Source organism: Egretta garzetta, unplaced genomic scaffold (genome assembly GCF_000687185.1).
Source record: "Egretta garzetta isolate BGI_Z169 unplaced genomic scaffold, ASM68718v1 scaffold235, whole genome shotgun sequence".
Lineage (NCBI taxonomy): Eukaryota > Metazoa > Chordata > Aves > Pelecaniformes > Ardeidae > Egretta > Egretta garzetta.
Window position 1 is genome coordinate 2,088,940 of NW_009259792.1, and position 17,324 is coordinate 2,106,263.

General features: G+C 39.5%; 1 protein-coding gene across 1 annotated transcript in view; it reads right to left on the reverse strand.

Moving 5' to 3' along the window:
- MMUT (methylmalonyl-CoA mutase) overlaps positions 1–17,146 on the reverse strand; it is a 25,879-nt gene extending 8,733 nt beyond the window's left edge. The window contains exons 1-8 of the mRNA XM_009639624.2: positions 15,825–17,146; positions 13,337–13,704; positions 12,408–12,565; positions 10,857–11,028; positions 8,329–8,577; positions 6,926–7,037; positions 4,450–4,565; positions 3,675–3,790 (exon numbers count right to left, since the gene is read on the reverse strand). Of these exons, the coding sequence (XP_009637919.2) occupies positions 3,675–3,790; positions 4,450–4,565; positions 6,926–7,037; positions 8,329–8,577; positions 10,857–11,028; positions 12,408–12,565; positions 13,337–13,704; positions 15,825–16,278 (1,745 nt within the window). The 5' untranslated portion in view covers positions 16,279–17,146. The remainder of the gene's footprint in view (positions 1–3,674; positions 3,791–4,449; positions 4,566–6,925; positions 7,038–8,328; positions 8,578–10,856; positions 11,029–12,407; positions 12,566–13,336; positions 13,705–15,824) is intronic.
- Between the last annotated feature and the right edge of the window lie 178 nt (positions 17,147–17,324).

Here is a 17,324-nt window from a genome sequence, read left to right on the forward strand (position 1 = left end):
TCAGAAACATTGACATCACTATGTAATACTCTTGAATTTTTACAGCACCTGTAAGATCTCAGAAAGCTTAGCAAGCACCACCTGAGTTACAACAGTTCTCGGACCTTACTCACTACATAATATTTTTTTTGTTTTTCAGGACATCTAAATAATCTTGTTAATATTACTCTTCTCTGATCTTACTAACAAAAAATTTGAAAAGTAAACTGTAGAAGTGCTAGATTAGGTGACTTCCCCAAGGTTAAAAAGCAAGTTTGCAGCAGACCTAAAAATAGTATCCTCAAAGACCGATTCCCTCTCAGAGCGCTAGACATCACAGACCGCAGCCTGATAGAGATACATCCCATGCATCAACACCGACAACTCACGCCTGTGTAAACACTGGCTGTTTGCTGAAGGCTTACAGTGGCATAACACACATCGTCTAGAGAAAACTGGAAATTCAGATAAATTTTTCTCCTCCCCTTTTGCAGAAGCAGCATCCAAGTATAACTTCAGTATTAAATCAAAGCGCAGCACATGTACATACGGTTGTGGTGTGCTTTTCTGTTCTTGTTACATAAAAGTGTGAATGAAAAGTTTCACGTAACAAGTGACAAATAAATGGTTTGGACTATCAATTTTATTGAAGTATGAACTGGTGGCTGGGATGAAGTTTTTCTGTGTACTGCACAAGAAATGAAAAACACTTCTTTCTTCTGTAAATACTGCTTCTGAAATCCCTTTAGAGCATTTTGAAATTCTGCCCCAAGTCTCTGCGACACTTTAAATCTAAAGTCCCTAAGTAATAATAGGAATTTTGCTTTTAAACTACTCATGAATGTTTCCCTACTATTTACCAATAAACATTTAAAAATAAAATATCTCTACTTAGTTCTTAGTCCTGCTGCATCCCTGGGTGCCATGTACGCAACCACAGCGGAATAGCTCTGTCTGGAGCCAGGAATACAGCCTCTCTTCTTAACAGGAGAGGAAAACCTTGTTTTGAATGATGATTACACTTTTCATTAATCAGTTAGTCATAACATTGGGAAACTTCTTTACAATCTGGATATATAAAACCCCTCCCACTTCTGTTTATCTTTACAGCAAAATTTTGTTCTGGAGACAACCGTTTTCATCTCACTATTATAAAACTTAAGTAGCATAAGCAACAATTCTTATTATTTACAGTTTTTTCAATGCATGCTGGTAAACCCCTGCTAGACAATTGTGCAAAATCGACAGAATAGAATTCACTTTGCCTTTATTGTATAAATTTGTGTTTCTTTCACATGACTGTCATTCACATTTGCCTTGTGTGGAATGCATGTTTTGGTAGCCCCCTTTGTTTTGGAATAGCAGGTATTTTACAATCTAACCTGTTGTTTGAATTAAACTTAAAATTTTGAAGTGGAGACCAAAAGACAGCTGTATTCTCTGTTTTGTGTTTTATTAGCCTATAAGCCTTACGACGTGTCTTGTGGCAAGGACAGAATGTTTGTACATAAACTGTAGCCTGCATCCTCTGAACTTCTGCACAGCTCAGAATTACTGCTGACCAGTTGTGCTATATCAGAGCCCTCAACTGCTCAGGGATTCCCTGAGCCTCCTCAATAGCAGGGGACTTCCAAATAAGAGGAGGTTGGCTCTTCACTAAGCTTCTGGGCAATTCAGCAAGGTCAGTGGGATGAAATACAACCACAACTGCGATGGCCAGAGAGGATGTAGTTCAATTCAGTGTGTCCTATCAGGCACAGGATCTACCTCCTTTAGCAATTTGTGCTATGACTCTCTCCCAGTGGTTCACAACCAGCTGTAGAGGCTACGCTGCACAAATATGAATTTGAATAAAGCCAGTCAATGACCATAACGTGCCTGTTAGCAGCGTCACCTTCTGTCTGTTCTGCCTCACACCACTGCCATCGACTCTTGGCATTTCACCCATAATGAGAGGTAGCACTGTGTAATCAGGTGACAAAGTACCACGAGGACACAGACTGGGCAGACAAAGAAGCAGCACTACATGCTACATTGCACTTCATGCCTTCCTTTTCCATCATGGATGGGACAGAAAAACAGCACTGCAGATGACAGAATCACAGAATGGCAAGGGTTGAAATGGATCTCCAGAGATCATCTAGTCCAACCCCTGACGGAGAAAGAATTTAGCACCTCCTGTCTCATAGCCCTACCCCACTACACCCATTTTCCTGTAACGTGGCTCCTCATGAGAAATGAGGCACAGAAGGGCGGCAGTACTGCTCCCATTCCCTGTCACCTTTGGCCTGCCTTATTACTTTGGGTACAATAATAAAATTACTCTTCTACTTGTGCTTGTCAGCATTGAAATCTCCATATGGAGTCTTTTCTGCAGTTCAACATTGAAAATTCTGTGCTACTTCTTTTATTTCAATTGAATTACATTATTTGTCTTCATGATCAAAACCCAGTGTTTTCTGTTCAGTAGGAGACAGGCATCTGTCGCTAACGTGCTGGTGATACTGGCCTGCCTGTCTACTGCTTGTAAAGGATGAATGTGATCACTTGAAAATCTTTCCCGATGTTGCCCCTAACAGAAGGGTTCCCCATTAAATGTTCACAGAGCTCATAATCCTCCTTCAAACACTCTTTATCAGATGCCATGAGAACTTCTTTCTGTGGTCACATCCCATATATAGTTTGGGGGAAGAGGTAAGTTTTGTGTTTGCAACTTACAAAGCGCATCTGCAGTCCATTAATGCTTTTACAAATAATAAAAACAAGGTCACCAAGGAGAGAAACTAGCAGGTTAACAGGTCAGTTTTGGTACAGAAGATACGAATCCCTGGTAAATTCAACATTACCCTCCTGTGACCTTTAAAGTTAAAGACAGGTATAGACATGCTGCTGGAGAATCGTGACAAGCTCCCTGTGGGAGAGAATGTATTCAAAATACATCTGTTAAGTGTTCAAGGAAAGGGAATGAAGGAATTGGAGATATCACAGTAAAAATAGGTCAGCATCTCAATAAGGACTGAATTTGGTTCGCTCGTTTTTGGGGCATTTAGTTAATTAAGGAACAGACAAATAGGATCTGCTCCAGAGACTGATGCTTACTTTGAAGCAGAAATGAAACAGTCTTAAAAGCACCTTCAGTGAAAAAGGTAAATGCTCCACTGGACTCCAAAGGATGTCTCACTGCCCTATTCAAGAGCATCTTTTACATCTTTGCCTGACTAAGCAAACTCATTTCTCCTTCAGTCAAAAAATGTTTTCACACCAATCTGTGGTGCAAGGAAGGATGAAGCAACAGAGCGTGATAAGATTGTGAATATCCATTTTCACATTTCAGACACTTCTTAAGCTCCCTGACCTATGAAACAGCAGGGTGACAGAGAAACCTGGTTATGTCCTGAAACTGGTAAGAGTCTGAGTTGTAAACAACATAATGTGTATGAACAACATAATTTCATACGAAATTCTTTGTATCTGCATTGTTCTCTGTGAGAAATTAAAGCACAGCCTGAAGAGAATGTAAAATGTAATAGTCTATCTTACAGTGTCAAACTGCAGCCATCTTCTACTTCCACCTCTGAATAAAAACCCAAAACATCTCAAGACACCAACCCCACTGACACCATACCCAAGAACAGTTAAAAGGTGAAAATGAAACATCAGTTTTTAAACAGCAGCTGGATATTCACTCCTAATACCTTGAACGTGCTGCTTCCACTGCAAGTGCAAGTAAGTTGCCTTCCCCGGTAGCAGCACACTGTGTTAGAGCAGCGAGACATTGCTGGGCTGCTGCTTGATCTCTACTGGCCTTCACCTGAAGTGGAGGAGAAAAATATTCAGTTAAAATAAACTACAAAGTGAACCGGGAAGTCGAGCATGTAAGACTTTCTGATTTCAAATATTAATTCCGGAGGCATGGAATTGTCAATATACGCTATATATTTCAAGAAGATTAGAAGAAAAAAGGCATCTCAGACCTTAAAACATGTGTACAAGTCCATAAAATAACTCTGAAACCATTTTATCTACATTTTTATTAATTATGAAAGTGGATGTTGATTTCTGGTTCCATAACCCTGTTCCTTAATAGCACTTGATAAGCTGCACCAAGCAGTCTGAGTGATTAAGTAATGTTACATACTTTTAGAGCAAAACATTCATAGCTATTTTCTATCTTCTTTTCAGAAAATGTAAAGTTCTCAATTTTGAAAGGTTAGACATACATTCATGAGACTATCTGAAATTCAGTGATTAAAACCAAATGAATGTAACAAAACCATTTGTGTTTGAATGCCAATACTGTGTTTCTTGGGATTTTCCATCAGCCTCCACTGAAGCTGAACAGAACTCTAGCCTCTCTGCTAACGACTAGAGTGGATTCTCAGAAATGTGTGTCAAGTTTCTGGCAAGCCACCTTTACTTATGTTGTATCTGCAATTACAGAGCTTTCATTTTTAAGAAGGCAGTTCCCACCTTATTAATCTTCTCGATCTGCTTGCTACGGACTGAAGTATTATCAATAGCCAGAACTTCGACTGTCTCCTCTTTTTCTAGCTGATGCTTGTTTACTCCAACAATTACTTCAGAACCTATTTCCAGTGGAAACACCAGAGACTCAGAATACATTTGCAAACTACTGTGAAAAGACACAATATTAATAGGACAAGAAAATTTGGAGCATTATAACACAGTGCTTTGCTTTATAATTATATACATTTCAAACACTTAAAATTTGTTCTTATAGGATGGACTTACATCTGTGTTTTTCATATGTTATGATGAGAGATGATTAGCTGCAAGAACATTCAACTCAGTGAATACTGGGCCAGAAAAAAAGATTTTAAATAGAACAACATTTATCTTACAAACTGATTTAGTAATGAGACACTAATACACATTAGTTATTTTTCTCTTTTTAAGTTTACATAACTGAACCTTACAGAATTAAGCAGAAGTACTAGTCTCCTGCACTGCTCTGTGTTTAGTTTTCTGATTTACCAGATAAATAAAAAACTGAAGTTCCTACCTAAAACTACTCCATGTGAATAAAAATTAATTTATCATGTTGGAAAACTGTATTTTAGCTTTCAGCCAGTATGGACTTAACAACCATTTTTATCTGCAGTGCCTGGTAACATTACTACACTCTTCAAAGCAACATGAAGTAATTTACCTCGGGAGAGAAAACACAGAACTTTTACTGATTATACTTTATCGGTCTTAAAGACCTGCTTCAAATTTATCCTCCAAATAAAAAAGTTCATGTAACTTCTTTCATGTTAGAGTTATTTCTAGTTCCTGTTACTGGACTGCTACTGGAATGCAGACTACAAAACATGGGATAGAGGTATAAGCACACATATATACATATCTCCCCATAGACTTACTATATGTGTACATGTGCGCGCATATATATATATATATATATGTGTGTGCGTGTGTGTGTGTGTGTCACAAAGTGCTGTATCCTTGTCTAATCTGAGATGACTGCATTTTTTCTGGTCTTTGGGAAAAATGGGCAGTTCTCAAGCAAAACCAGGAATTTGCCCAGATACATTCAATATCGCCATCTTCTGGCAGTCATGCTTTTAACTTCAGGAATGACAGTTTAAAGATACTAGCAGAAATTAGACAATTAACTACTGAAGGCCCAAAATACTCCTTTAAAACAGTCATTCTAGTGCTTTGTCTAATCCAGTCTTAAATATGTCAAGCAAGAATGTTTTCATACCAGTATTGTGTTTCATACATACTGCTATCTCTCTTTCCAGAAGTTTTCATTGACATAAAACTATTACCATTTTGTCACTCACAATATGCTACTCCTAAACTAAGAAGAAACAAAACAATGAAAAAGTGTGTAAAAAAACCTTTATACAAAGGTATTCTATTGGCACTTTTCCCTTCTTTCATCTCTCTGATCCCTACCAGAGTCAATCCTGGCTTGTCGTCGAGCTGCACACTCTTCGATACGAAGTTTGGGAATCCCCTCAGCAACAGCTTTGGCCATTCCACCCATTTCTTCTATCTCCTCAACAAGCTAAGAAATGAAGAGGATTGAGAAAGTGAGTAGTAGCAAGGTTCACAAAACAAACTTTGCACTTGTACTGCCACCCAAATTTTTGTTATACCTACCTATCCAATCCTGTGCTCTAAAAGCGTGTTTCCTACCTCCATGGCTCCAACCACAGGTTTGGGTATAAATTAAAGAGACATCTCAAACAAAAGAGCATTTTTATTACCATGAACTCAGTAACAATGCATGGCATATTGTTCAACCAGTAACACCTATGGATGAGAAGGCCTAAAATTCGAGACCTCTACGCTGACTTCTGCCTGCCAACCAGCCCTCGTAGTTACATGTATACAAACGCAAATAAATTGAAAGAAGTCAGGGTCAGTTCTCTGATCCTGAAGACAAGTGGCATGGCGTGGTTCTGCTCTCACATGTGTGTGCGTGTGTGTGTGTGTGTCACAAAGTGCTGTATCCTTGTCTAATCTGAGATGACTGCATTTTTTCTGGTCTTTGGGAAAAATGGGCAGTTCTCAAGCAAAACCAGGAATTTGCCCAGATACATTCAATATCGCCATCTTCTGGCAGTCATGCTTTTAACTTCAGGAATGACAGTTTAAAGATACTAGCAGAAATTAGACAATTAACTACTGAAGGCCCAAAATACTCCTTTAAAACAGTCATTCTAGTGCTTTGTCTAATCCAGTCTTAAATATGTCAAGCAAGACTGTTTTCATACCAGTATTGTGTTTCATACATACTGCTATCTCTCTTTCCAGAAGTTTTCATTGACATAAAACTATTACCATTTTGTCACTCACAATATGCTACTCCTAAACTAAGAAGAAACAAAACAATGAAAAAGTGTGTAAAAAAACCTTTATACAAAGGTATTCTATTGGCACTTTTCCCTTCTTTCATCTCTCTGATCCCTACCAGAGTCAATCCTGGCTTGTCGTCGAGCTGCACACTCTTCGATACGAAGTTTGGGAATCCCCTCAGCAACAGCTTTGGCCATTCCACCCATTTCTTCTATCTCCTCAACAAGCTAAGAAATGAAGAGGATTGAGAAAGTGAGTAGTAGCAAGGTTCACAAAACAAACTTTGCACTTGTACTGCCACCCAAATTTTTGTTATACCTACCTATCCAATCCTGTGCTCTAAAAGCGTGTTTCCTACCTCCATGGCTCCAACCACAGGTTTGGGTATAAATTAAAGAGACATCTCAAACAAAAGAGCATTTTTATTACCATGAACTCAGTAACAATGCATGGCATATTGTTCAACCAGTAACACCTATGGATGAGAAGGCCTAAAATTCGAGACCTCTACGCTGACTTCTGCCTGCCAACCAGCCCTCGTAGTTACATGTATACAAACGCAAATAAATTGAAAGAAGTCAGGGTCAGTTCTCTGATCCTGAAGACAAGTGGCATGGCGTGGTTCTGCTCTCACACAGCAGAAGCCTATTTAGCTCCAAAACATGGTGACCGCATTCAAACTGCCTACTGAAAATGGCCATCAGACTATGCCTGGCACTCTCTAGAAGCATCCTAGTTGACAAGGACCTAAAAATCAAGTCAACATGCTCACAGTGTCTGTACACTCCCAGGCTAGTGTTTGGGCCTGTATAAGCTTATTAATTTGGGACTTTGCATAAGCACAATAATTTGCTCAAAAGGAGAATCACTGGGTTTAGCAGTAGGCTAGACATGTAGGCATACATCTTTATGCAGGATTGACACCAGTAAGACTACTCCTGCACAGTACTTTACACATGCAAGTAATGACTGGCAGCTAAAAACATTATTAAAAAAAATATTCTGATCCAACAGAAAAATTTCTCCTAAATGCTGCATAATACTCAAGCACGGCCAGACTATTGTCTGCCTACATGCTTGGCTATAAAACTTTGCTTTCAGTAACCCCTAGTTTTAAAGTCTCAAGCAGATGACCACAAGCGAGAGTAGGCATGTAACTAAGTAGGTCAGTTTGACCTTTTCTTCTGTTGAAGTCTTTTTTTTCTTACACAAAAACCAGATAACCCAGCAAACTGGGAGTCTTCACTGTGCAAGGGACTTTGCAGGGTTTGATTATTTATTCCACACTGGGATATTTCCCTTTTAAATGTAGTCTACTAGAAGGCTGAAGTCTCTCTTTCTCTAAATATACACTGTATTTTTGTAAAGTTCATGTACAAAGAAATCACTGAAGCATAAGTGTAAAATAATTCCCTCTTTAGAAGTTACCAACACATCAAATAGTCCCTTAAAACACATTTCTCCAAACTCCTATACCTAAAATTTTCCCACAAAACATAAAAGGTTATGCAAACTGACCTTCAAAGCAGCTTCATAGACATCGTTGGTGAGGCACTCCATGAGGTAAGATCCCCCCCACGGGTCTGCCACTTTAGGAATACCTGACTCCTCTTGAATTATGATCTGCGTGTTCCGAGCAATGCGAGCACTCTTCACTGTAGGCAAACCCAAGGCTTCATCAAATGAGTTTGTATGCAAAGACTGTGTGCCTCCAAACACCGCAGCCATTGCTTCAATTGTAGTACGGATAACATTGTTAAAGGGATCCTGGAAGGACAAGGAGAGCTCTGAAGCTCAACGGTTCTGCCACGGGGCTGAGGCAGATTAGTCACACATATACTACTGCAATGAAATGAATGCAAGATTCCCAATCGAAACAGAGTAATCATAACAAAAGCTGAAAGTCAATAATAAACATCCAATTAAACTGATGTATCACTTATCAGTATCTTGGACAAAAAGATTAGAAAGAAAGCCAAAAATATCAGTGTACGAGTAACAAAGCAAAGCCTGACTTATATTTAGTGGTGTTTTGAAGAAGTTAATGAATCCAAGTTGGAGAGGATGGAACACGCAGTCCCAATGTCCTCCATCCTGGGATTCCAGAAGCCTTGGAGCAGCAAACAGCACATCTGGCAGACAGGTTACTAGTCAAGAAGTGTTTTGGAACTAAATGTGCTCAATATTTTCATTAATAGCAGCATTACACAAAGGTAGGAATTAATGTTGAAATTTGCTGGTGTTATAAACCTGAAAGATATCTATAAGAGAACTGGGATATTAACCAAAACAAATGGATAATCTGGAGTACAAGGTATAGAAATAGAGACAGCATTACAGAATATAATCTCAGCCTTTAGGTCAGAAGTTTTATCTGCCCTTTTCATACATCTAGATAGCTGAGTTGTATATACATGTGCCTTTACAGTTGAAGAGTTATCACGATCTACAGGGGTTGACTTGTGTTTTGAGACAGAGTGAAGATTCACCTGCTGCATGTGCCCATCTTATTTCATTTGATTATGAGGGAACTTAACAGTAGCTCAAGATTGCATATCTAATTCTTGACATGCTTAGCTGGGATGAAATGTATCCAAAATAATTAAGAGCTAACAATATAACATGCCCTTCAAGGAGGCAAAAGGAATCATGAGATCTGTGAATTAAATTACTTTCCACAAAGAAATTGAATTAATATCACTGTTTTACAAGGACACGGTAATTCTACCCGCACTGGAGTCTATTTCTTGTTCAAGTATTCCATTTAAAGAATAACAGAAAAATGTGATTTGAATGAGCAAGAATGTAAAACTGAATTTATGAGTAGATACCTACCTAAAGACAGGCCAAAGGAAAATGTATTTGCCCTCTAAAATCTATAAGGAGCCAACACTGGGCACTGAGGAGCTATATCAAGATAAACAGTGTTTAGACAGGAGGATTATGTTCTGGCCAGAAATGTATTTACACTGGACACCAGAAGATGGTTGAACATATTTTTGGTAATATTAATATTTTGCTCTCATACAGTACTTTTAATTGGAGGACCCGCAAAGGCTACAGTTCAAAAAAATCCATTGTTTTAGTTTTACTGCATTCCTGTAATGTAAGTAAACATTAAATTTGCTCTGAAAAAAAGCATAAAACCAAGACACGAAAGTCAAATAACAATGGTTGCAATCACAACCTAAAAAATAACTGATATTGCATGAAACTGAGCGACAGCAGGCCTTGGAATAAGAGCTCTGACCTCACTCAAGAAACTATATATGCAGTGCCATGATTTATTTTCTTGTTGTGAAGTAACTCAACAGGAAAAGGAGAAAGTGCACCCGGTTTCAAAAGAGCAGATGACCTGTAACCATTACTTCACTCTTCAGCAGTGAGAGACAGGGGCATGACGACTTCCTTGGATGCTCAAATGAATTCTCAAGCCAGAGATCTTGAGAAAAAGAAGCCTCTACTTCCATATTCAGCTGCACTCTGAAAGGATAACTTACAGGAAAAATCCAAGAGAGAACTTCATCCTCTGAGTCCTGAATTAATACAAGCACCTCTCTGCAATTCTCTCTACTTAGCAGGTTTGGATCTTATTCTCAATTCAGTATCCACTAGACTGAGAGAACACAGGCGTTAAGACAATGATTCCAGAATGCAAATGAAGCCAGACAAGGAAAAGTTAGGCACTGAGACTCTGCCTATCGCCATACTAGAATCCTTTTTGTGAATACAGTCTCAAGCTTTCCGTTTCTGCCCTTTTACCTGAGCACTACAGGGCAGTCCAGAATACTGAGGAATTTCATAAACTGGCATTTTGGAGGGTTTGCTGGGTGTGCCAATGCTGCTGGCACTCAACAAGACTTTTTGTGTTACGTAAGCAAGAAGATGTATCCAATGCTAGCGTAAGCATTTGTCAGGCTGAGAGTAAGACAGGCTGTCTCCGTCAGAAAGGTGCGTATTTATGAGTAAAACCCGTAGCTCCCTTTAAGATATACACCACGAGAACACATTGAAATGAAGAAGTTGATGACAGTCCAGTTTCTAACCTGCTCAGTGAGTGACCAGCCCGAAGTCTGACAATGAGCTCTCAGCAGAAGGGATTTGGGATCCTTGGGCTTAAACATTTTCTCTACCAAGTGAGCCCACAGCCGCCGCCCAGCTCTCAGCTTAGCTATTTCCATATAGAAGTTCATGCCAATTCCCCAGAAGAAGGAAAGCCTGTAATAAGAGCACATGAACAGGATAAAACATTAAAACATTCTAGTAACTCTGTTTCAGTAAAGGAGAAGTCCTACAGCAAGGTCTCTGATTAATTGACTTTTACGGATATAACCCAGACGTAAGATGATGGGAGTGTTCCTGGACACTGATGCCAGTTACTACAGAATGATACACATTCATGCCAGTAAGCTGTCTTAACCTCCAAACAAGGTGACTGCAGGCAAACTGCCAGCGACAATGGTCCCTAGAACCACTAACCTATCCCCAGGGACTGTTTTGGGGGAGGCCTAGGTCAAGCAGTGTTCCAGCAGGTCACTAATACAGTGACACTCTAGTGCCAGAGAATGTTCCTAGACATAATCTACTAGTGCAGTTATGCTCACAAACTACTTATAACAAAAAGACATTACAAATTATAAGCATGCTTTCATCCTTTTCCTGATGATTTTAATCAAAATCCAAATCAAATATCAGTTCAATACTGGATATCAGGGAACAGACCAACTGATCTACTTTTTCCTACTTACAGCTTTTATGATCTATAAATGTAAACATGCATAGTTAAAGCCAGTAAAACTCATTATACTAAAGATGTACTTTTAAAATGGTGAATTAGCTACTGAAACACATTTGCCAAAGGCTCTTACAGATTCTCCATCACTAGAAAGTTTGAAAACAAGGCTCTATCTTTTTCTACATGACCCACTTAGATTTTGCCACAGATCTTGGAAACAGGTTAATTGAGCTGACTCCTACAGTTTGAATGTGCAACAGGCTACGTGAACCATGCCCTTTGTTTTTTAGACTCACTGTATATTTAGGGACTCTGTAAATCAACTAGACCACTGAAACTGTGATTCTGCTTAGTTTGGAAGTAACTATACAAAAATACAATATTCTGCTTAAAATTAAATTTTATTTTTAGGAAATTTGAAGCTGTAAATCGAACTACCTGAACATCTTTCCCCAAATATTTCAAAATAACACTAATGAAAAAAAAAATTCAATAATACTACGGTCTAAAAGAACTGCGAGAGTTCTTGCTGCATTCTGCAATCCTAAGGCTACAATTGTGTTAGATATAACAGCTTAGGGATCTTCTTTCTGACCCAGAGACCAACTGTCACAACACACCCTGACAATGCTTGGTCTTACACATGAGCTTTATTCAGTTTATTGGTGCAGATGTAGTCTTAAGTGTCTTTGGACCAGATATTTTCCTACCGCTGAAACTGTGTAACAAAACCAAACCAAAACCTACCTGCAACATCAGCATTCCCGATACTGCTTGTATGTGTAAAAATACTGATTTTTATATTAAACTCTAGAGGTTTTACCAAAAGTGAGTTTTATACTTGCAAATTTCTTTAGCTCACCTTGGTGCAAATTCATCAATTGTAAGGCCAGCTTTAAGTCCAGTTCTGCAGTACTCCAAGCCATCTGCTATAGTATAAGCTAATTCCAGAATGGCATCAGCTCCTGCCTCTTGCATATGGTATCCGCTGATTGAAATGGAATTAAATTTTGGCATATGCTGCAAAAATAAAAGACAACACGGCACGACATTGCAGGGGGGTTGGACTAGATGATGTTTAACAGTTCCTTCCAACCCAAACCATTCCATGACAGCAGAAGAAGGAAGGATCAGATAATCGTTCTACTGACATTTATAAACAATCCGTTCTTTGTAGATTGCGAATACAACCCACCTCTATTAAATGGTGTTCGCAGATGTATACTTTACACGCTCTTACCTTTTTGCACTATTCATTGTGCTTGAACTCTCACCCACCATGGTAGGTCTCTCTCTCGATTACAGATTAGCTGTGTTCCACCTCTCCAATGAAAACACAGCTAAGGAAACAACTGGTAGAACTGAACTTCCCCTCATCAGTTCAGGACTTCACTCCTTTCATTATCTGCTTCTCATGCTCAATTTTACTGGAGAAATCCTTCAAAGTTTCTTACCTCTTCACTCCTGCTTACAGCTGTATAATGCTTCTTAAGCATGTGGCTTTTTACTATCTATGCAAAGAACAGCCTGTCTGTTCTTCATCTCCAACCTTCCTGCTGTCTTTTCAGTCTTGGGCTCATCTTAATCTGACTTTGATTTGGATTGACTTAAAAAACTTAACATTTATGCCATAAGTGATTTGGGATCTTAACTTTCCTCCTGGCCCTCTCCACAACCACATCAATCTTCTCTATGACAGGTTTTCCTGTTTTCTGCTTCGTTCTCCAAAGTGCTCCATAAATAGTTAACTAGCTATAATAACAGAAGTAAATACTTTTAAACAGTGAATACCTTTGAGGTGTACTGGAAGATGTCAGCAATAATCCGCATGGATGGTTCAGGGGGGAAAATGTACGTATTTCGGACCATGAACTCCTTCAAGATGTCATTTTGGATTGTCCCTGTCAGCTTGGCCTGAGGCACTCCCTGTTCTTCTCCAGTTACAATGAAGGTTGCCAACACGGGAATGACTGCCCCATTCATTGTCATAGAAACTGACATTTTCTCTAAAGGAATTCCATCAAAAAGGATTTTGGTGTCTTCCACTGTATCAATGGCAACTCCAGCCATTCCAACGTCTCCTCGAACTCGTGGATTGTCTGAATCATAACCACGATGGGTGGCTAAATCAAAAGCAACAGACAATCCCTGCTGGCCAGCTAAATGAAAAAAGAAAAAAAAAAAAACAAACAAGAAAACAACAGAAAGAGAGAGATTCAGAAGTGTTAAATAGATTTGCATTAGGACTAGAATGAAATGTATTAATTTTATTTTACATCATCCAGTCATCCAGGCTTGGATGACAAACCAATTTTTAACATTAAACACTGTTCCCTGCCCAAACTTGTCCAAGGTCTTCTAGTCTTAAACTTTAAATGAAAAAGCTTTAAAGTGAGAAAAAAATATCATAGTTCTTCTAGTTCAGCCACGCAATCAGCTTACCATGTTTAACAAATCGCTGCATAACAGTTTAGCCACAAGTTAGAAATGTGCGTAGACAGACAGTATCAGGGCTTATATACAGAAACTCTACTTAGCTTAGCTGGAAACAAGCGTGATAAACTACATCACAGCAGCTTCTCTTTATCACAAATTAAACACACACACACTGATTGTTATCCTGGCTCTACTGACATACATTGTTTATTCCTAAAGTGAAGTGATACATTACCAAATCTGCAGTAGGAGAAAGTTACTCATATAAAGGAGGGAACAGGACAGTTAGAGCTTGACAGACTTGCTGCTCTGCCCTGAAAGCGGTACCTGAAACTGTTAACCCAAGGCATTCACCCTCTGACCAGCACCGCTGTCCCTGAAGTGACTGCATCTACTGCATTTGCAAGTCTGCTGCTGCTCAGTATTGGCAGAGCTCTTAGATACCAGCTCTTGTCTTTGATCTAAAAAGCTAGCTGTTAGCTCTGAAGCACAATGACAAAAATGTAAATTTCTGCCTAGTTTCAAGCAACATAAATTTCAGCAATTATGAGAACTGATATTTAATTTCCAGCATTACTCTAACTACAGAGAGGTTTTAATTATTAAAAATGCTTTACAAATAGGTCAGATTCAGAAGCTATGCTAAACAATTCAGTATTAATTCAACCATTAACACAACAACAGAGATAAAATTACAGTATCGCTATGTCAAAACTCAAAGATGAAAATTCCCTGGCAGCAAACATTCTTGAGTAACTGAGCTGTGCTACCAGCTAACCCAAGTATTATCGGCAGCAATGTTCAGTCATAAGATAGAGCATATTCAGAACAATCTTTCTATTGAAATGTTTGTTTGCAAACCTCTAATACCCTGTATTTATAATTTCTTAATTTACTGAGAGTTTTATAAACTGAAAGAATCAAGAATACTTGCAAGAATACTGCAGCAGCTAATATTGTGTCATATTAGCTAACCATGATGTGGCAAGAGGTAAAAACCCCCAAACAACTCTTCTCCCCTGCCCTAAACAGTAATGTTTTGAGTAGGAAAGCCTGTAAATTAGGAAATAAAAGCATCACTGATTACTCAAAAGGCAAATTTCAGTGGTCTGTTGTTTTGACTGGTAAGGTTATAGTTAGCTTCTAACAATTGCTAAGACGTACAGCTGGTGTAAAACTAATGCTCCAGTATACCAAGAACTTTAGCAGTGTTTTTACAATGCCTAACTCAATAGTATGTTATGATGATGCTCTGGCTATTAGCTAATCAAATTGCTGCTAAGCACAATCAGCTGCAGAAATATTGGGAAAACTGCTCTCAAATAAGGAAAATACCAATATTTTTAGGAAGCTGACTTTACTAGTACACCATGAATGACACTATTGATATATATTTATATGAGTTCATTTTAAATTTACAACATGAGATAGAAACCCAAAATATCAGAATGCACTAACACCAGAAGCACCAAGTGACAAAATTAAACAGATTTTTCCACTATAATCTTCTCTCATGGTCACAAAATGTGTAAAGTGCTCCATGATCTCTGCTGCTTGGACCCTGGGATGCAGCCAAATTTTGTCTCTGCCAGTGTCAAGGCAGAATAACTAAAAATATAGCATTTAACGCACTCATTTTTCCACCTCAATAGCAAAAAGAAGCAAGGATGGTTTCAGAAATGATCCAATTTCCCCGTACTGAAGAAATACTGCACCAGTGGGAAAAGCCTATCAGAAATCAAAACTCAAAAGTCGGAATTATCACATTTGCCGTGTAGTTCACCATATGAATATTCCCTATCGCTTTGCAAGGCAATGTTGTTTCCTAAATCAGCTGTCTCACCTTTAATGTTGTCCTTGTAGAACTTGTTGCTCTCCTCCACCGTACTGAAGCCAGCATATTGGCGGATAGTCCATGGCCTGTACGTGTACATGGTTGGGTAGGGTCCTCGAGTGAAAGGTTTCACCCCTGGCAGCTCCTCAGGGAGGTCTTTTGTGTCCCTTTTGGAGTACAAGGGCTTGATGTTGATCCCCTCTGGGGTGTGCCAAATTAAATCCTTTGGATTCTTGCCCTTCAGCTGCTTTTCAGCGAGGGCAGCCCACTCGGGGTGCAGCGGCTGCCCGTGCAGCGAACGCCATGCGAGCCTGCCAGCTGGAAGTTGTGCCAGGCATGCGCAGCGACAGGGCCGCAGGCGCAGGAGAGCATCCTTGGCTCTTAGCATGTCTGCCCCCCTGGTTGGTGAGTACGGGGTAAGCTGTAGAAAATAAAAACACGTATTTTGCATTATTGTATACATCTGACACGGGAGAAGGGAGCATGAAAAGGTCAAGCAGTTTGCTAAAGCCAAAACAATTACTTGGGAAAAGACATAAGTGTATTTATTCACTTCGTCATTTAACAGACAACCCCTCCCCTAGCCTTTCAACCAGACAATGCATAAAACAGAGTTCAAGAAAAATCCTACATTTTCCTCTAGCTAAGGAAAACATTCCTACAATTCATCTACATCCACGTATTAAATGAGTAGCTGATTTCAGCAGCACCATCATTTATACCTCACTGAAAAGTCAGTGTTATGCATGAAGATGGTGTGCCTAGCTACCTTCTCACCTTCCCATCTCCCTCTTATCTATGAATTCCTTTATGTCAAAGAGAAGCCTTCAGCATCAAAGAGACACTCTGAAGGAAGTGGACTGTCAGAAAACTGCCGCCATGTCCTACACTTTGGAAAAGGTGGCTTGGGCTGGATGAAAATCAGAGCTATACTAAGAAAGAAAGGAGCAAAAAAATGTGGTATGCAAGAACACAGGGATAATACAAGTTGCAGAGCTCGTCTCACCATGGATGAGAGTGAGATGGTGGATGAGTTCCTCTGTTTCAGCTCTCTGTACCCTATCCCTGCTCTTCCCTCCCAAGCCAAAACCTTTACAGCTTGGCTCCAAGGGCAAATCACCTCCTCTCTGCCTCTCTGCCAAAACATTCTAAGATTCTATGATTCATCTCCTTCACAACTCCCTGGAAATACACACTTCCCTGACACCTTTATGAGAAAGCCTGCATAAAACTGGAAAGCATCTCTATCACTGTTACAGTGCTGCAGCAACACGCTCCACACAAGCGCTTTAGTAGAATCATAGAATGTTTTGGGTTGGAAGGGACCCCTAGAGGTCATCCAGTCCAACCCCCCTGCAGGGAGCAGGGACACCTTTAACCACATCAGGTTGCTCAGAGCCCCATCCAACCTGGCCTTGAATGTTCCCAGGGATGGGGCCTCCACCACCTCTCTGGGCAACCTGTTCCAGTGTTTCACCACCCTCAGTGTAAAGAATTTCTTCCTTATAT